The sequence below is a fragment of the Haemorhous mexicanus genome, chromosome Z, assembly GCF_027477595.1.
Source record: "Haemorhous mexicanus isolate bHaeMex1 chromosome Z, bHaeMex1.pri, whole genome shotgun sequence".
Classification (NCBI taxonomy): Eukaryota; Metazoa; Chordata; class Aves; order Passeriformes; family Fringillidae; genus Haemorhous; species Haemorhous mexicanus.
The window spans coordinates 68,065,940-68,086,823 of NC_082381.1; the positions used below are offsets into that span (position 1 = coordinate 68,065,940).

The following is a 20,884-nucleotide window of genomic DNA, read 5'->3' on the forward strand; positions in this document are numbered from 1 at the left end:
AGTCAACTCCAGTGCACACTACAATTGAGACAGAAGTTAAAGAGGAGAAAAGGAGCAGGCCTTCAGGAGTCAGAGAAATGCATATTTTAGCACTCAGCTAATCTTTTCAGCAATAAATCTGCATTCATGAGTGCCATCCTAGTTCTATTATGTAGCAACTTTTATCTCGGTTTCACTCTTTTATCATGTAGCCTCTCTTAGGCAAAATTCTCTCTTTTGCTGCAAATTGGGAGTTTTTATTATTCAACTTTCAGCCACTGGACTGAGCTTTAAACTAGGACAAACTTAAGAGACAATTGCTTTTTAGGTGCTTCTGTATCATAAAAACACCTTTTGTTTTGCATCAGGAATCTGTTTCCCTTTTCCAGACAGAAAACAGTTGTTCTATGATTATGCTTGTCAGAGCTGACTGCTCTTAGGAGAGTATATCAGATCTGTGGGGGCTCACAAAATGTGCAGTACTCTTTCAGTCCTTTTCCTCTGCTCTCCACTGCTTCACACCCACCTGATGGAAAATCAGGAGTAGAACGGTAGCTTGGGGTAGGAGATCTAGGAGATAAGCTGTGGGTTGGAGACCCAGGCAAGCTCTCCCCTGAAGAAAGTGATCGGTTCAGGCAGGAAAAGCTTCTGCTTGTATGAAGAAGAGGTGAGGGTTGCTTTGCCAGCTTTTTAAAGAGAGATCTTCTCCTTGTGTGAGAAAAACACAGCATTAAACATAAGTTATGGTGCACAGAAGATACTATTACCACAGGAAAAATTCTTGCAAGCTGACACCGTGAGAATAGTGAATCTATCTTTACATGAAAGCAAACCACACTGCAGACTGGAAAGTTTAGAAAACATCCTGATTCACTAACAGGTAGGACAGACACTGTAATTTTATTCATACTAAAATTTACTATATTTCAGAAGAACATCTATGACCTTATGAGTATAAATCTTTATTTTCTAAATTTAGCAACCTATCAAAACTGAAGAAGTATCTATAAGGTACTAGCAACATATTTATAAAATACACATGAATGTATCATATTAAAACCACTGATAAGCACTAGCAATAAGAAGTTTAATTAAACAACTGCAAAATGATGTAGTTAAGACAATTTAAGATGCAACCTCAGTTATTCACTATTTTTAGAGGTTATTTTAGCTCATCTAGTTTAGGCAAAACAAGATTTGGAAGGCCACAATCTCAGAAAGAAGGTAGAAATACAGAAGATGAGAAAAAACTGTATTCACTTAATATTTTAAATTTATTGTTATGTACAGACACACAGGCAAAGAAATGCCTTCACTGTGAAAGCAAAGGACTGCTCACCTCTCTAAACTCTCCTTCTTCTTAGTCTTCTTACTGCGCCTAACCATTCGGCTCCTGTAGCTGTTCCGCCTGGCAGGTCCTGTCTTGATGGAAGTGTTTTCAAAAGGAGTTGTCATTACTGAGACTTTGTTGCCACTCTGCCAAAATGAAAGAAGATGCCTTAAGTGTGAGTAATACGAGCAACACAAGACAACCTTGCCTTATATTGAATTTACACCATGAATGCAAATGCAATGAGAATCAACTCCAGGATAAGAGATGTTTCTGTAGGGAACCCTATGCAGACATTGCCATGCATAGTTAGTAAATGAGGGTTGGGAAGTCCTCAAAGTCTGCCATATTTCCCAACTTCCTCCATTCAAGCTCCAAGACAAGGAGTAATTCCAGTAATTGCAGCTAGACAGGAGGACACTGAGGATTAACCAAGACTGAAAACTTCAAGATAGAAGCTTCTACAGGAAAAACTGCTTTTCCCACAAAGAACAGCTGTAAGCGCACAGTGGTCCACTCCCATCTCAAGATACCAACTGTTACAATGATGAAACAGAGGAGAAAATTGAAATCTTCATCGGCAATCCCAAACCACATTTTTATCTTGTTCAAAAGGATTAACAAGTATATGATTAACCTAAGCTTTTTAGCACTGATTGCACAAAGAGATGACTAAAAAAAAAAAAAAAAAGGTATTTCCTTTCCTGCTAATTTTATGTTTTAAAAATCTGTCGCTCCTGCTCAGCACTGTATACCCCTACAGTGAACTTCCTTTCAAAGAAATTGCAACAGCCCAAATTAATTTATGATTCAGCCCAACAAACTAAGTTATGGATAAACAATGATCTCTTGTTTTGTATTTACTCTTTTCAGTAGTGAGCAGGTTGTCATGGTTTTTTTTTCTGTATCTGACATAGATAATGAGTGCATAGCTGACTGCCTTAGGTCACAGAACTTTCTCTTACATATTTCTTCAGAATTGGAAAACTTGGAAATTCCTCCTGGTTTCAGAGAAATAAAATAAAGACTGAAGAAAAAGTCTATTTTTCATCTTTCTTTAGCTTTTTCTATTTTCCCATCGCCTCACTGCTTTCCAGTGCTTTTTTTGGACTTCTTTTAAAACTGACTACTCACTTTGAGCTCTGCACATAACACCATAAATTGTTAATAATGTAGGAAGCAAATATATAGCTGTCTAAAGTAATTCTGACCTCCACCATTAGCTTACACTGGAAAGATTACATGAAAAATGAGATATGATGAGCTACAGTGAAAATAAAAGGTTTTTTTTTTCTTTTTGTTTGGTGGTTTGTTTGTTTCCATGGAAAAACTGTGCCTTTCTAATAGGACAGACTTCAGAAAACTCCACAAGAGAAAAATGTGACAGATTATTCATGGAAGTCCAGCTGCAAGATGAGAATTTCATTAATCGAAGAAGGTCTGTCAGACATGCCCGGGTATACATGAGACAAAAACCTTTTGGGCCCTAATATGAAAGGCAACCTCCTGTATAGCAGGCAAGGAAATATTTAATATTCTTTGTGTTTACTTTTCCTCACTGATTTCACTTTTAAAGAAGAAAAATGAGAGGTATCATCATTTTCAAAAGCCTGAATTATCTGAGGAAGATGCAGGCATTCGATAACATGCTTGAAAAGGTCAATTTTTTTCAGAGATAGAGACATCTCTTTGTGTCATTACCTCGAATTTACTTCAGCTATCTCTGCAACAGTGTCAGTCTATGGCAGAGAAACTAAAACCATAGCAAGATACAGGAAAGTTATTGGCCCATCTCCAGATCTATGGCAAGAGCAGCTTAGAGTTTATACTTTTAAGAACAATAAAATCTAGTAACTAATCTCAAGAAAACCAACATAACCCCACCATCACTGGTGAAAACAGCAATTACTTTAGTATCCCAGCTGTCCAAATTACCTTTAACAACAATTCAATGACTTCTGTATGAACAAGACCATGCACTGGCTCTCCATTGATATGAGTAATCAGGTCTCCAGCTTTTAAACCTGCTTGGTAAGCTGCACTTCCTTCTTCCACATTCTGAAAAAGAGAGAGGAAGAGAATATACACAAAATGAACCCCAAACCAGTTGGCAATGAAGAAACTTACAGATACTAAGTTATATAAAGGAAGAAAAGAAGAAAAATACCTTCAGCTCTTTCACCATCCTCTACTTACTTCAACTTTATATGAGTATCCCCTATTCACTCAAACTTTATATGGGGCCTGGAATGGTTTCAAAGCTCACTGGAACACTGCTGGTTGCTATGGGTATTAAGTAAGCTCTGTAAAACGGAGTTTTCATGCATGGTAAGAAGGGGCGGTTCACTACCCACTAAAAAATTTCAGAATTAAGTGAAGATTTTTATCATCTGAAAATGAGAAACACTATGTAATTAAGGCGAAGGTCACATGCAGTACTCTAATCACAACAAAAATTAACTCCACCATATGGTTAAGGACTGTTTCTGTTTGGTTCAAATTCACCAGGCTTCCCATTAGAGGGGCTGGTGCAGCACAAAAGTGACAAAGGACCAAAACAAACTGAATTGAAAAATATTTTAAAGGTTGTTTAAATAATTTATTATATTTTTAAATGAGTATTTTAAGTCATGCAGACAATACTGAAGACTACACTGGAAACAGAGCGGAACAACAAACTTACAATACTTTAAAAAACCCCAAGGTATAACTTTTTCTGCAATGTACCATTTTTCCCCTTCCTTTCACTGCTGTAATGTTACACTACGGGCAAGAAATAATTTTTTAAAATTTATTCAATTATCCACCAAATGTATCCAGTTCTCCAGATTCAATGTTCTTGATGGATTGATAGGTCTAAGGGGTAAATAATATGAATAAAAAATGAATACTACACTACATCAGCACTGCTACTTCAAAATCTACCATACGTATTTAAAACTAGCAGTGCAAAAAACTTGAAGTCTTTTGGCAAATTTGTGGGGTTTTTTTAGGGTAGTTGAAATAAATAAATAATTAGTAAATAATAAATAAATAGTATTTATATACATATACTATTTATGTATGTGTAATTTATACCATATATAAAATTATAATTTGTTACTAACATAAATTATTTTAAAAATGCATATATATGTACCTAAGTATATAATTATTTTACAGTTAAGGAGGCTGACAACCAAAGAATTGCTTTAGCCTCTGTCCCACTATGTAGTGAAGAGAGGATGAAAAATACATGATTTATTCAAGACAGTCAATCTTTTTCCTGTGCCATACAAATCTCAAAAGTATTCACAATTGCAAACAATCTGCAAATTTCTACACAACAGAAAATCAGTGCTTGAGATCAGCTTATGTGTGTCTTGTAAAACAGTGCTGACTTTCACGAATCCCTTAATTGATGTAGTTTAATAAACTCCACCTATTTTTCAACAATTTCTCTTTGAAATCTCCTACATTTGCAAATCCTGAACCCATCAAAGAGGGTCAGCACCAAGCTTTTGGTTTTCTAAGACATAATACTCTGAACTCAAGACACTATTTTTCAAAACTGACAAACTTGCCAAAAGTTAAGAGAAATTGCAGAAGTTCAACACCACATGTAGATAATGCTTCTGCCAAAGATGGCTTTGCCTTCCTACAGGCAACACTGCTCTTGTACATATGCAGAATTTCCTTCTGAGAAAAACTGCTTGGCATATCATTGTAATTTACACAGTAACTGTTAACAAAGAGATACCACAGGTACAAAACAGCAAATCCATCATGACAGTATTCTGTGGCCACGTATCAGCAAGAAAACGTGTATTATCTTACCCAAACAATGTGGTGCACAGTGTAGATATCGCTGTCACCCACATAAACCCTGATTGCTCGGATGGTAAAGCCATACTTTTTCCCTGAACTGTGAATTACAATTGGCTGATGGGGACTTGCAGCAGCAATTGATGAATCACGGCTGGGAGACGAATCTCGGGATGATGAAAGGTCAGATGATAGGGAATGAGGAGACATAGGACTTCCCAAAGGAGAAACACCAAATACGTCTGGAAAAAATAAATTGCCTATTACACTCAGAGCACACAGAAATTTTGTTTGGCTTAATGATATATTTGTATTAAAACATGTCATTGTATTTGTCTAAACAACCTCTCCTCCTCCTCCTCACCTGGTGTGCGTATTAGTGAATAAGAAGTTCAACAACCAGATATTAGAACTTGATTATTTTCCCTGGAGTGTAAACTGTATTATTTAATGCATTATTTAATTTGTTACATATAGACTCCTCTTTCCTTTTGCACAGGAAACACACTCATTGCTATCTTTGCAAGAACTATTCTCAGCCTTTTCCTAGCAAACACTGACAAAAAGAAAATCAGAGTAGAGTAGCAAATATTATTATGAATACACCCAAAATCATTCCACAAGTAATCCAGCAATGCTTAACAAATTGCTAGCTGTTTTCTTGGCTTCAGTTATATATAAAAACAGATAAAGACTACTCCAATTACACCACAATATCTACTGGATACCTAGGGCAGTAACTCAATGCTTGTAAGAAGACTCCATTGCTACATTCTGCTACATCATGTAAAGACCACAAGAGTTTCTCGCAAAAATACCAATTCCAACTTTGTTTTATTTTATGGAATGCACTATGTGCTCACGCTTGTGCAAATGTGAATACATTGCAGCAGTTTGGACTTCAGTTCTGAACAACAAGAAAGCAAAGTACCAATCCTTCATAAAAATACCCTCAATATTACTGTTATACATCCACTTACAGCATTATTTCTGTCTCCAAATTTTGAGCACTTGATCTAAGTCAGAGTAGTACAAGTAGGAGGCTACATGCTATTTCTATTTTTGTGACACTGCTCTCCTGTTTATCAGCTTTTCTTATGGGGGATGAGAGAGAACTAGTCCTATGCTGCTTTAACAAACATCTGTTTTTGTGACCTAGTTAAAACTTAATCTACAACCTACTGTCAGATGGACCAGGGACTGAAGTTGCATCCTGCTGTGCATACTCAAGATCAAACACCATTAAGACACATTTCTGCCTGTCAAAGAAGGCCTCTCAGCTGTAGTGTGAGCACCATGACTTGCTGACAAGACTGCACTGACTAGTCATGCAAGTGAACAAGAGGAAAAAAAAAGTGACGCAGAATCAATTCTGGACCAAACAGAATCTTGCATTTGCATCATAAGCCTTCATAGCATTGCATAAATCATTAACATTTCAACTAAAGGTATATATCTCTACCTCCTGGGATCATGAGGGACAAAGCACTTGCAGAAAGGGACTTTGTGACTTTTCCAGAGATCTTCTTTTTCTCTGTGCTTTCCAATCGCTGTCGAGCCATATGAGATGCAACTTCACCAGCTGGCTTTGAGGAGTTATCTGTACTGTCCACACTCTCACTTCTTCCATTTATTTGATCTAAGTGTTCTGAGAAACTGCCAACTGTACAAAGAAGAAGGTATAAAGACATTGAGGGAAAACTGAATATCCTTTTGCTAATGGACCACATTAAAAATAAACTACTCTCAAGTGTAACTGGTTAAGTGTAAGAAGAGGGTCACATGGTTGGGAGTTATCACTGTGTGCAGCTGGCTGTGTTAATGTCAACACCATTACACAGGACCCGGGGGATAGCAAGCAAGACTTAGGATACAGCACAATCAACATCAAGGTTTTAGACAAGGGAAGGAGATGGATGACCCTGCGGAAATTGTTTTCTCCATGAACAGAAAGGAGGGAGGGGGAAGAAAATGTGGACTACATGGGAAATCAAGGGCTTGAGAACAGAAGGGTGTATCTTGAAAAAACTCAGTGATGGTACAGAAGAGAAGTAAGCTGAAAACGGGTAGATGTGTAGAAATGAAACTAAGGCCCTGGAGTCTACTGAAATGCAACAAGTATTTGAGCAGGGAGACTATGCTAAAAATTAATTAAGTAGAGAATGGTTTGCAACACTTCCTCCTAGAACTGTAATCACCAAAGTGACTTCCACAAGTCAAAGAAAATCCTCTCAATTCTGAAAGGTGTACATTGTACTGAAGTCATAATTAAAAAACACAAAAATATGTAGTACAGAGTGTCAGACCTGATCTGATCCCAAACCAGATCCCTGCTGGGACAGCTGTTTTGGAAAGCAGTTTGAAATGCATCACTTCTAAATTTATGAATGCTACTGCCACAAGAAGGTAGTCTGCAACTGTTTTTAGTTTCATCAATCAAGACACCCCCTGTGAACTACCTGATAGTGTAGAGCTGCTGATTGTACTTGCTGGAGTGGTTACTTCAGGTTCGTCTTGCACTATTTCATCGCTCACAAATGCAGACTTTTCCTGTTCCTCCCGGGCTCCCCGTGAGCTGGTGGAATCATCCTGTTCTCCTTCAGCTGACACAGACAATTTTGGAAGCAAACCAGAACCTCGTTGCTGCCGGCTACTGTCAGTCTCAGATGAGACAGATGTCGATATCTGCTGTCTGCATAACAAAGAAGCAAACTCTCATTCAGTTAATAAAAGAGGATGCCTGCTATCTGGCAAGCAGGATGTAGATGACTTGCTGTACATACTTCTACTTACATTTCGGAATATTCTGAACTCCAGCTTAAAGATTCCACAGAAGGCAATGCTACACTTTTTGTTTTGCCTCCTGCATCTTCCTTTTCTTCACCTTGAATTTGAGTGATTCGATCTATACTACTAAAAACCTATTAAAGAAAAAAAAAACACAAAAAATTTGAATATCACTGACACGTTTGATATTAAAAAAAGATATGCAGGATCTACAGTTCTATGATTTTAAATGCTTATATAGTATTTCAGATTGCAAACTTCAATTTCTTACACCTTTTCAAATTTCCAACACTTTGTTTTCTTAAAATGCTTTCTTGGCTCCTAATGTATAGGTATACAAACACAGCCTCTTCTCATAATGTATTTATCAGTCTTCTCCTCATTTCAAAGTGCGAACTAAGACAATAAAGCCAAAACCATGGTTGTTTTTTTCCACTATTTCCTGCCAATTCACCCTCCACTGTATTGCCTGGGCATGTCCACCCTGATCAGTAATAATTAGCTCTCATCTCAGCTACTAGAGTAATACTACCTTTTGGGCAGTTTTACCTTCGATTCAGAGCATTCAGATCACTCTCCTCAAATCTACATTTCTCCATGACTGTTAACACATGCTAACCATTACCTTCTAACACATGCTAACCATTACCTTGCTTTTTCCTTTGGTCAAATGTCACTAAATTAATACCTACTACACAGTAGTACTGTAATATTTGTTATGCTATCACCTATGAGATACCCAGGATACAACTGGACCAACATGCATAAAGCTATGCATAAAGAAACCAATGCAAAGAACACATATTAGCATTTAACAAAATGCTTTCTTGACACTTTCTGTTATGCAATGATGAGTCTTCTACAGAAAATATCATATTTATATAATTTTCCATTAGTATCTTAAGGATTCAAAAAGTAACTTTTCTACACAATCTTACCATATTTTGGTTTAATTGTATTCATTGTATTCTTGCTCAATTTCAGTTAACTTCATAGTTTCTTGAGAAAATAAGGCCCTATATATCTCCTCTATATTTAACATTTCCAAAATTTGCAAAAGTAAAACAATACATAGTAAGATGACAGAAATTTTTACTTACTTTTGAAAATCTGTGTGAACACGAGGAGAACTGTCTTATCTCTAAATTAAAATCTTCATCATTGGTATCATCTTCTTCCTCAGTTTCCATATGGTGGTATTTCTCAGAACGAGCTACAGACAAGGGCAATAAAATATCTAAATTTATTGGGAAGAATAGATACTATGTTTTAATATTAAATAAAAATCTAGTTTTACTCTTGAGATTATTTTTGCTGAAGTGTCAATTCACTGGTGAAACTGCAAACTGCCAGTGATTCCGATAAAGGAGACTTTAAAAGAAATAAGCACAGTCAAAGACAGTGATTACTTTAAACAAGGTGTTCACTTTTTTTTGATACCATAAAACACCTACTGTCAAAATAACTTGTGTCATCTTCAGACTCCAACTGTGGAATAAATTCTGCCTTCTGCCTCAGCAGACTATTCCAGTCAAGACTCCTGAAGAACTGATGCTGCTTTACTTCATATGCACCACCTGGAGGAGCCAGAGGAAAACATTGAGCAAACTGTACCAAATCCTCTGACAGTAAATGAACTAAACCCCCAGCCAACAATGCAAATAGTCATGGAAAGGCATCGCTGTATGCATGAACATCTACCACCCACTCCCATTAGAAATTCTAAACCTATCAGAAGTAGGCCCTGCCCCTGTTTTCTTGTGGCAATTTCTTTTAAAAGTTTACTGCTTTATCATCTTCCGCTTTTAAGATTTTTATTTTTCCGGATCCACTAATCTGTTAGCTACACATTAGTCAGAATCATCATATGTAGTTCTACAAATATAAATATGTGCACTAGGTGAGTAAGCACAAATTATAAAGCAAGGCAGAATGATTCTTAATAGTTGCTCAATAAAAATACTATTGCTGACTTAACAGACACTTTCAGTGTTTTAGGACAGCAATACACAATTGTATAGGAAATACCCTATAATTTCTCTTATTTATTACTGCTCATTAAATGCACGTTAAATGATTACACTAGTTTAAACTTAGAAAACTACTGTAAGAACACAATGAAATACTGGAAATTTTGCCCTGGGAAGGTGGAAGATGGTATCACTAATAAACATATATCTAATTCTAAAACCTGAAAAGGGACCCTGCAGCAGCAAGACCTGCTGCAAGCTTGTTTCGGGATTATGTTGCATGGTTTTGCCAGTGGGAAGGCTACAGGGATGGCTTCTGTAAAAAGCTGCCTTCCTCTATATCCAACATAGCCACTGCCAGCTGGCTCCAAGATGGATCTACTGTCAGCCCATCAGCATTATCTTGGATAATGTACTAAAGAAGGGGAAAGACTGCTGCACAACAGCAGCCAGAAGACAGGAGTGAGAACAGGTGAGTAGAACAAGTCTGCAGACACCAAAGTCAGTGCAGAAGGAGCTCCAGGCACTGGAGCTGAGATTCCCCTGCAGCCTGTGGTGCAGACCATGGCGAGGCAGCTGCATCCATGGAGGACCACAGTGGAGCAGAGATCCACATGCAGCCCATGAAGGACCCCATGGTGGAGCAAGGTGGGGTGAAGTAGACTGCGATCCCGTGTAAAAGCCTGTGCTGGAGCAGTGCCCTGGTAGGACCTATGGCAGAGAGGGGCCCACGCTGCAGCCCAGCTGCTGGCAGAACTTGTGACCCCATGGGGAACCCATGCTGGAGCACTCTGTTCCTGAAGACTGCACCCTGTGGGAGGGACCCACACTGGACCAGGCGAATAGTGTGGGGAGGAAAGAGTGGCAGGGGCAGCATGCGATGCACTGACCACTACCCCCATTTCCCTTCCTCCGGCGGTGCTTGGAGGGAGGAAGTAAAGCAGTAGAGTTAACTGGTGATAAATTAAACTAACTTCCCTGAGTTTTAGTATGCTTTGCCCATGATGGCAAAGCACCTTATCTCAACCCATGAGCCTTTGGCATATTTTCTCCTCCCATCCAGCTGAGGTGGGAGGAGACTTGGTGGGTACCTCCTGGCCAGCAAGGGTCAACTCAGCACATTGATACAGCTTGTATGTCAAGGCTATGGAGAAAAAAAATGAAATCTCCAGGACTGGTTTTTAAGTCAGCGTTAGGATTTCTAGACTGGGTTCTTTGCTTTTCATACTGCACCAGTGAAAAACTCAAAGCCAAATCTTTCCAAAGCAGATCAAAATCACATCTCATCATAAGTCGCTAGCTAAGCAGTGAATATTTCTCTGAGCACAGTAATGGGCTATTACATAAGAATTGTACTATTCTTGATTGGTATCAGACACTTCAAGCCCAAAGAAGTCTTTTTACTGCTGTTTTCCTTCTTCAAAGTAAGTATAGTATCCATCTCTTTTCTTTCAACTTGCCTTTGCCACTCAGGTCTCCTGAGCAAGTAAACAATTATGACTTTCACAAAGTGTTATGCAGCTTGCTAATACATATTAAACACACAAGACTGTAATTTGAAATGCATGGTGGAGCCTGGCGCAAACCATGGTATTTTTCAGTGCCCAAACCATGGTATTTTTCAGTGGGACCTGTCACACTGCAGCCTCCATTTCTGTGAGCTGATTCTAGCACTTAAAGACCCTACAACTTTGTTGTGGTTTCTGAACCCCCTCCCTCAAAGAAATAGCTGCCCATTTCCTTCTTCAGACTGCCAGCTGTTAAGAGAGACCAGAGGCTTTAAAGAGCCTCTGAGCACCACAGGTGCTTCATACTGTGGCACTGGCCATTTAGTATTTAAGGCATCTTTATCTCACCTCATTCACTTTCTCCACCAACAGACAGAGAATTTGCAATCCACTCCTGATCCAGTCTCTCACATGGCAACAGTCTTCAATTAACACTGTATTTACCAGGAAAATCATCCTGGCAATGAAACAACGCCTAGAAAGAGTGTACTTAAAAAAAGGGAATAAAACTAGTTGTGGATTTTCATTTTGCCTTTGGCATTGGTGCCCTCTGCAGCAGATGATGCAGGGCAGCAAATGGAGAAGCTATTGGGGCATGACACCTTCCTCAGTCTTAACTTGCTCAGCATGGGGCAAGGGACAGCAATAAAGTTTGCTGAGTGCCACTTAGTCCAGACCATCAGACACGGTGAAGTCTAAGGGTTGTTCACACAGATCCCAGTCATTCGGGCTGCAAGGGACAATGCAGGTCATTCATATCAGTCACATCCTCATGCCTTAAAGGAAGTTAGAGGAAGACATGTCATTTTGGACCATGTCAACACTACTGAGGGTCTGGGTTATAATCACATTTCCCCTGAGCAGCTGTGATAACACCAGTTATGAACTGATTCCTAAATCCTCTTTTTAATTAGGCCTAAAAATATGTAGCACAATTGGACTCAGTTTTGTGAGCCATTTGCCAAGTACTGTCATGCTTACTCAACCTGACACTTGGTTTCCTTAGCGTCCTCAATGTATTTCTGTTCATGGCATACAATGTTCACTGTAAGAAAGATTATACCTCTGTACTTGGGCTCATTTATACAGGAGGCTTTTTTTTTTTTTTTTTTTTTTTTTGCTGTGTTTACCTAGTGCTTTGCCTAAAAGGATGGCAGTCGGTTACTAGGGTTCCCATACATTAACACTTAAAAATCACACACAATATTCATTACTGCCTCTCACAGAAACTCCCAAATAAATCCTGGTCAATCAACCACCAAATAAACTCTTATTACATACATGCACAGTCCCTTCATTAGCCTATGGAAGTGTTAATACTTCCTTAACATTCAGTTTTATTTTAATTCTTTTTCATACAAGGCAGTAGTGCTTGATAAATGCGTATGAGAAGGCTTTTCAACACACAACCTCAGACAGTCATTACTGAATAAGGATTTTGAGTACTCATCATCCATCCTAACACCTGGGGGAATTAATCTGCCAGGCTAAGATACTTCTGAAAAAGGAAGTTGTGTATTGATTCCCCTCCTAGATTTCTGTATTTAGTCATTCAATACTGTATTAATGAAGAAACCCCATTCACTGACTAACAGGGTCTTTGAGAAATTTCTGTTATATTTATCAAATTAGGAGAAGAATAAATACAAATGAGCCCATGTAAATCCCACAAAAACCAGGACAGATATCATTGTGTTAAGGTCCTATTACTGGTCTTAATCTATAAATTATCATGGCATATGATCATACTACATGTCATGAGAGATGTTTCCCAAGCAAAACAAACAGGTAAACAAAAGCTTCCAATGCTGAATACAGAAACTATTTCTAGTACAATAACAATTTAAAATTAGTGCCTCCTAACCTGTTCCCAATCTTTCCAAAGGATTCTGCCTAAGTAGCAGAGTAATCAGATCCTGGGCATCTGGAGGTGGTGCTTCATCCTTTTCAGGCCAGTTGATTTCATCTGAAAAAAAAAGAAAGTTGTTTGATATTGCTGAGGTCTGATCCCAGCACAAATTGTATTAATGCTCTCAAAAACAACCTAACAGCAAAGCAGAGTTAAAGCAACTTTCTCAACTTACTCTGCTGCATACCATTTATTTCTTATTTTTATACCCTCAATACAGACTACATAAACATACTATGTTCCCTTTCCTTTGGAAGTATCATTTAACACAAAACTGTTTAGCAGCGGAACACATGAATGCTTGGCTCATGGAAAACTTTCAAAATATTAGCACAATTTGTATGCTCTCTCTTCCCCCACCAAATCAAGGTTTAAATTGTAGTTATGTTCCATGGAAACCGTAGTTAAGATGGAAACTGCTGACCTGACCCAGCAGTTGCTGCTCACATCTGTGTTCCTTCTCTAGTGCTAATAAACTCCCTGAGGTCAATATTCCCATGACTAAGGGTCAAGGTGACAGACTGTACTCTGGCAACATATATGGCAATGAAAATTTTTTCCAAGAGTCTCATACTTCCATACAAACTCCCTCTACTGACTCTTATATACTACTATGACTTTTGCACTTCATGGCAAGCTGGACTTAAACCATGCAATCAAGACAAGATACACAGTGTATGAACATGAACTTTCTAACAGCCTACAAAACAGCAAGTTTTGCCTGATTTTTAGTGGAAGCTGCCTCCACAAATGTAACACAGTGCAGGTTTAGACAAAACTCCAAAGAAGTTTCTTGGGAGGTACAAGGATTTTGGCATCAGAGAAACAGCACACTTGGAGCCCCAGAAACACAGAAAGCTGTTAAGGATTTTGTTGTCATTTTATGATGTAGACTTCTTTTATAAAATAATCATAACTGGATAAATAATCATCAGAAACTACATGTGGGTTTAACCTTCATATTTCAAAGATTAAGGAAAGGTACTGGTAAATCAGACATAAAATGTAACTTGTTTCTAAGGCAATATTTTAAATTCTTATCACTTTAGGTATTTAAGTTTACACTGAGGCCTCCCACAGCTGTCCTTGCACAACCTGAGGGCAGGAAAAGGCAACCTACAATGAAAAAGGAGGCAGCAAGATTTAAAAGTAGAATTTTAAACAGAATGTAGATTTTGCTCATGGAAACTGGAAGAAAAAAATCTAGGCTACTGTTTGGTTCTTTAAGATGGCTCTTACAGTCAAATAGAAGGAAATAATTTATTTTAGCACAGGAAACATATCCAAGAAGAGTTCTCCTAAGAATTATTTCAGTAAGCAAGGATATTTCAAAGAGAAACAACTGACAAATCAACATCAAAACAAGAAACTGAGACAACCAACAGTCTTGTAGGATGAGTGGGAATAGATGATGTTTACAAAAGGACTTCTACAAATAAGTTCTGTAAGATAAATTGACACATTCAAACAGACGAAGATATTTACAAAGGTCTCAGCTAGACTATAACACATGACAATATGTTTTGCAAAAGGTAAAATTAATGCCAAAAAAAGCCTAATGTACAAATTTTGTCATTAATTTTAAGACTATTCCCTCTCCTTCTCCCAGACAGGGGGTATGAGGATAAAACCACAGGTGTGTGTGTCTGGAAATGCAATAAAAACTTGAGTTATTTCCACATTTGCCTGCCTACAGCTTCCACTGCATTAAATCTGATTTGGAAAGTAAAGCATGAATATGCACTGCAGCCATGGGGCACCCAGAAAGCAGACAGCATTTGCTGCTTGTGTTAATTAACAAGTTGATGCTTCTTGCCATTAAGGCCTCAGCATATCACATCAGAAAACAACATAGTTATGAATCCATGAACACATAGGATATCACATGCATTTTAATAGTGTACAAAGAAGTCTGGCTTTCAGCTTCAGAGCTAGAGGAAATAAAGATGATGACAGAAAGTCTCCTTTAGTACAAAAGGGGATTTGTTGCATTCTCACAGAATGAGGAACCAGAGATGTATTCTTAGCTATTGGACTTTTTAAGCAGACCATAAAACAGACTGGGAAATACTTAGCAACAGAGGTGCCATTCTGTTAACCTTGTGTCATAAATAGTGACCCTCTACATCTATGCATTTGGGAAATTTATGGAAACAGCAGGTAGGATAGTAAACAATTCTGTTTAATTATCTTCAGTTTTGTCACAAGACACATAACAATACTTAGGGTCAGTTTGCAGGTTAGGATCCAAAAGGTTATTGAATTTTAAATGGAAGAAGAACAGCTGCTACAGAAATAACATTACACTCCAACAATCACCAATGAAATCATTAACAATCTGTGAACTGAATTAGTTTCCTTCTTTTTCTCATTATTTATTACTTGGAAGACATTTGTTTTAGAGTTTTATTACATCTTTTTTCATTTCTTTATTGTGCCATGAGGCACAATTTCCCATCCAGGCAAATTTATTTAACTGTTTCTTCTCTGGTATAATTTATTTACCAAACACAGAAATCACTAGTGCATAGTGGCATTACATTTTTATTAACATAGCTTCTCTTTTTCCAAACAGTGCAGCTTAACCCCTGGACTCTACATTAGTGAATTTCTGCACTTAGTAGAGCAAGTTCAGTTTTTAATCTAAATTAATTGTTACTGCTTTGATAGGAGATTGTGTAGTCTATCAGTAAAATTGTAATATATTTACTATTAACAGATTTTGGGTTTTTTTAGTGATCCTCACCACTGATTACTTGTCCAAAGAGCTCTTCTGGTGTATCTCCAAAGAATGGCACACATCCAACCAGAAATTCATAAAGAATAATTCCCATAGCCCACCAATCCACTGGTTTTCCATAACCCTGTCTCAGTATCACTTCAGGAGCTATGTATTCAGGTGTACCACAGACCTAAAAGAAAGGAAACAAGCATAATGGCAAAGCAAGTCTTAACTGAGCTAGATCAAGAATTTATAATTCTTGAAATGTAAATTGATATGAAAACATAGGAAAAAAATGGAATTAATTTGGGCTTAGTCTGCTGAGCTGGCACAACAACTTACATTTTTAGAACAACCTACCTACATTAAGAGTCATCATAATCAATATTTGTGCATCTGTCATGCAAAGGACAGTTTTTGCTTTGTACACAGGAGTCCTTCAAGGCAAGTATCTTACTTAACTTAAAACATATTGTTATCCTTATATGAAAGTTGTGATGATATTATCTTAAGTAACTTTCACAGGGAACAGATTGTGAGCAACGGTAATGAGGCATGCTTAAAGGGAAATGGGCCATAGCACAGATTTTAGCACCCTTGGTTGCGCAAAGCATGATGAGCTCCACAAGTACTCTGCTGAGACTTCTGAATTCTTTATAGAACAGTCTTCCATTTGTCTCTCCCACAGATTCACTTGCACAGAATTAAGCTGTTTGTCTTACTAATAGATCTTAACGTAAAAAGGAAAAAGCCTAGAATAATCTTCAGGGCACCAGTTAAAATACCTGACATACTCAATTGGAACACCAATGCAGAAATAACTATGGTTTATTCAGTATTCAGTATGTTCTGCTGGCAAAATATTACATCATGTGAACACTCAGTGAAGAAATTAAAAAGGCTGTTTCTTACTTGTTTGTCAAGGAATTCCCTGGCATCCTTCTCAATGTGACCCTCGTACAGATTGGTAGTCAAACTCATTAGCCCCACTTTTGACAGGCCAAAGTCTGTAAGCTTTATATGTCCCATGGATGTTACCAACAGACTGAAAAACAGAAAGTTTTTAATGTGATATAATTCAACATCATGCGCTTGTCATTTTATTATTATTACAATTATAATACTTAGAGGAAAATGTTTCATTATCATTGTGGAATTATAAATACAACTTAAAAAGTACTTTAACTGGTACAGAATCAACAGGTTAAAAATCTCTTACATTTGTTACTATTACTATCAGAAGTAAACAAACTTTTCATGTGCAACTGAACAACATCTTACAGAACTACAGAGGTCTTGAGAGCTGAGTGCTTAAAGCTTTGAAGAAACAGTTATCATGTGAAAGACCTAAAATAGAATGTGTGTCATTCTTGAAGTGAGGTGAGTATTTTCCATCTGTAACAAGCTGTGTCAGTCAAGCATTTGGAAAAAATCCCAGGGTATTAAGTTAGTAACTAATACTATACTAACTAATACTTCCAGCTATGAAGCTATTGTCGGTCAACACCCATGACTTCAATTATTTTTCTTTTTTCTTAATTGTGAAACAGAAAGAAGATTAATGAAGTTGCAAGGGCCATATTTTGTATTTCAGCTACTTGCTGTAATGTCAATTTACTTGTATAGGAGCAACATTGTACTTTTAAATATTGAAACTGAAAACTCTAACGCCTCAAAAAACAAAGCAACCCCCAAAACCCAAGCAACGGGAGATATTTCTGCATCTGGTCAATTTTGTCTTCAAACACGCAAATACCTGCAAGTTAGTGATATTCTGTATCAGTGTTTTAAGTATACTTTGAAAAAAGATTTCCTAATTGCTAAAATGTGTTTCCCTTCATTCTAACAAGAAGAACAAATGCCTTTTTCTTTTTAGCTACTCTGATAACCTCTTCCATCTTAAGCACAGAAAACTCTTAACAGCTCTTCTGGAAAAAAAATGCATTTTTTGTAACTGCAAGTAATAAAATTAAAATATTGTGAAGGAACTGGGAATCTATGTAACATTTACGATAAAAAAAATAATTCCAAGGAAGTTTAAACCTTTTATATCTTATCTAACAATTTCAAACTCCTCTTTCAGTTATATTCTATATACATACTTGTCAGGTTTCAAATCCCTGTGTACAATTCCATAATTATGAAGGTATTCCAAGGCCAGAACAGTCTCCGCAAAGTACATCCTTGCCATGTCTACAGGTAAGGGACCCATATTCTTCATCAAAGTAGCACAGTCTCCACCTGTGGAAACAGTATATGGGAAAATGTTCCAGAATGACTCTATAAATTCTGAGGTGTATCAGTATAAACCATATATGATGCTAAAAGGAACAAAAAGTGAAGTCATAAGATTTTATTTTCTAGTCAGATGATTCAACCAAACTTGTAAGCCCCACAGCTACTCTACTGGAAGTAGTGTGAAGCTGGGAGAGAGTACTACAAGGATTCAGCTGAGAATCAGTAACGTATGGCTACTTAAGGAGAAAACAAACAAATAAATTCAGGGAATTGGGAGTGGTGGAAGCCCACACAACCATACCTCGAGATCTCTTCAGTTCTGCTTCTGTCCACTGTTCTCCTTCAACACTAGCACCTTTTCCAAAACATTTCCTCTTTCCTGTTTCTTTCTAAAAATAACTACTACAAATCCCCCAACACTTGCTAATGAAAATTTCAGCTTCAGAAAAAAAGCAAACATTTTCACATGAACTTTGAATACTAGAACATTTTTGATTACTATCTATAAGGAACTTACTCTAAGAGCAGTTATTTCCCTTTATAGCTGGAACACAAGTGTTTTACAAGCTGTTTACCAGGAGATAATGTCTAGTGAAAAAAAAATAACCACCTTGCTGTTGGATCTGGTTCCTAAATCTGAATTGCCAGAGTATGAAGGACACACAGGGGGCCCCTTCTAATTCAAGTACCATATGGGTTATTTTTATTTTGTGGTGTGAGGAAATTCTCTTCTTCCTTTGGAAAACAGAAGAGCAATTTTACCTTCTACATATTCCATGACCATGCATAAATGACGTCTTGTTTCAAAGGAGCAATACATGCTGACAACAAATGGATTTTCTGCAAATGTCAGGATATCACGCTCAACGAAGGCCTGTTGGATCTGGTTTCGGAGGATGAGATTCTGCTTATTAATTTTCTTCATGGCAAATCTTTGTCTGGTTTCTTTGTGTCTCACAAAATAAACCGCACTGAAAAGTTTGAATGGGAGAGAAAAAGAAAGAAGTCTGACTACTAAAAATGCATTTGAAAATACATTTTTCACTCAATTTTTTAAAACTATATATATTATAAAAAAGACTTGTTCTCAATTTAACCTAGTCTTTCACATTAAATAATGGTTACAATTCTCATTTTGTTTAAAAACCAGTACTCACTCTAAAACAAATGATTCTTCTGCCCCTCCCTCTCCCTCCCAACCAACAGCAAATATAACAGCAGATATAATAGCAAATGTTTTTAGCCCAGGCAGATTTCAGGCATTCCCATCAACAAAGGATTACATACAAAATCCAGCTATGGCACAGTATAAATCATAGTGACAAACACTTATTCTGTAGGTGTGCTGAAGGAAATTATGACTCAGTCCAGGAAATTTTAAAACATATCACAGGTCTCTCATGAAGGTTGCTCAGAAGTTGCTCAAAGGGGTGGCTCTTCATTAGCCAGTGCAAAATCTCCTGTTCTTGTTCAGTCCCTGACATCAGTACTGATCCATATCAGAGGAAGGTCACCAGTAGGTAACCCAAAACAAAGATCACTGTGTTAACTACATGGTGTATCTTGACTTGCAGAATTTCCACTGGGGTGTTGGGTACAAGGTTTCCTGTGTATTTGGTTAGGTAAAGTTAATGCAGCAAGGGAAGCAAAGAAAAGGAAACCCCACTTGGGCAACTCTGCTGTCTTTCAGGTCTAAGGAGAAGGCTATTACCTTGCTGTGAAACACTCAGAGCTGCACTTCACAAAATCCCTTGAGGCAAATCCTGAACATTTTTGCCTTGCCTGAAATCTACTTTATAGCATTTAATGCTTATACCATTTCCAGTATATAACTATCACAGTGTTTATGGAAAGAAAGCATTTAAAGGATAAAATAGAGGAAAGGGCAAAGAAAAGGGATTCAATTGTGAAGTTTTTTAAATTCAATTAATTATCCCCATAAGGTTCAACTATCAGCATACAATTATTTATATAAACACAAAAAGTAACACTTGCCTTACTATTTCTATAAAGATCTTCACACATTTACCAAAGTTTTAGGCACTGAAAAAATTAGGACTTCTCCTTTCCTTTGTGAAGGAGTACTTTCTAGACAGCATAGTTTCTCTTACTGATTCCAAAAGCTTTTATTAATCCCTCATTCTTGCCTGAGCATGGGGCAGGTAAAAGACATTACACAATCATGAAAGTAGGTAAAAACTACCTTGGGCAAAACCCATGACAAACCCTACCCTTTGTGCCTCCTACTAAGTCTCACTCCCTTCTGCCCCTCCCAAGCGGGAATACAGACAGAATTATTCATCTCCAGTACTCCTCCCTGCTGACTTCATGCCTTGTGTCCTGCAACTCTTCCTACTGCTCCCCTCATATTCACTTCTCTCTCCAACTCTTACGCTTACAAGCCTCTCCCATGCTTTTCTTTCCCTTGCATTCTGGTTTTCCTCTCTCACTTGTTGCTTTCTCCAGTCAGTTTCATAATCTCCTATAATATCTTTTCTTTTACCTGTTTCAGTCCCTCTATTCATTCCAGCATGGAGAAAATTATTGCCTGAAGTCTCCATCCTTCAAAAAAACCTAGTTACATGAATGAATTAAGGACTGACTGACGACTTGGCATAGAAATATTCCTCTAGAGTT

General features: G+C 37.5%; 1 protein-coding gene across 8 annotated transcripts in view; it reads right to left on the reverse strand.

The window, feature by feature from the left end:
• Positions 1 to 20,884, reverse strand: part of MAST4 (microtubule associated serine/threonine kinase family member 4) — a 281,672-nt gene that overhangs the window by 6,631 nt on the left and 254,157 nt on the right. For all 8 annotated transcript variants that reach the window (XM_059836511.1, XM_059836509.1, XM_059836508.1 and 5 more), the window contains 14 exons: positions 19,010 to 19,218; positions 18,112 to 18,250; positions 16,922 to 17,054; positions 16,034 to 16,199; positions 13,243 to 13,344; positions 9,355 to 9,477; positions 9,001 to 9,113; positions 7,907 to 8,034; positions 7,573 to 7,805; positions 6,576 to 6,776; positions 5,126 to 5,355; positions 3,245 to 3,367; positions 1,319 to 1,455; positions 506 to 687 (listed from right to left, as the gene is read on the reverse strand). In XM_059836511.1, coding sequence (XP_059692494.1) covers positions 506 to 687; positions 1,319 to 1,455; positions 3,245 to 3,367; positions 5,126 to 5,355; positions 6,576 to 6,776; positions 7,573 to 7,805; positions 7,907 to 8,034; positions 9,001 to 9,113; positions 9,355 to 9,477; positions 13,243 to 13,344; positions 16,034 to 16,199; positions 16,922 to 17,054; positions 18,112 to 18,250; positions 19,010 to 19,218 — 2,219 coding nt within the window. The remainder of the gene's footprint in view (positions 1 to 505; positions 688 to 1,318; positions 1,456 to 3,244; positions 3,368 to 5,125; positions 5,356 to 6,575; positions 6,777 to 7,572; positions 7,806 to 7,906; positions 8,035 to 9,000; positions 9,114 to 9,354; positions 9,478 to 13,242; positions 13,345 to 16,033; positions 16,200 to 16,921; positions 17,055 to 18,111; positions 18,251 to 19,009; positions 19,219 to 20,884) is intronic.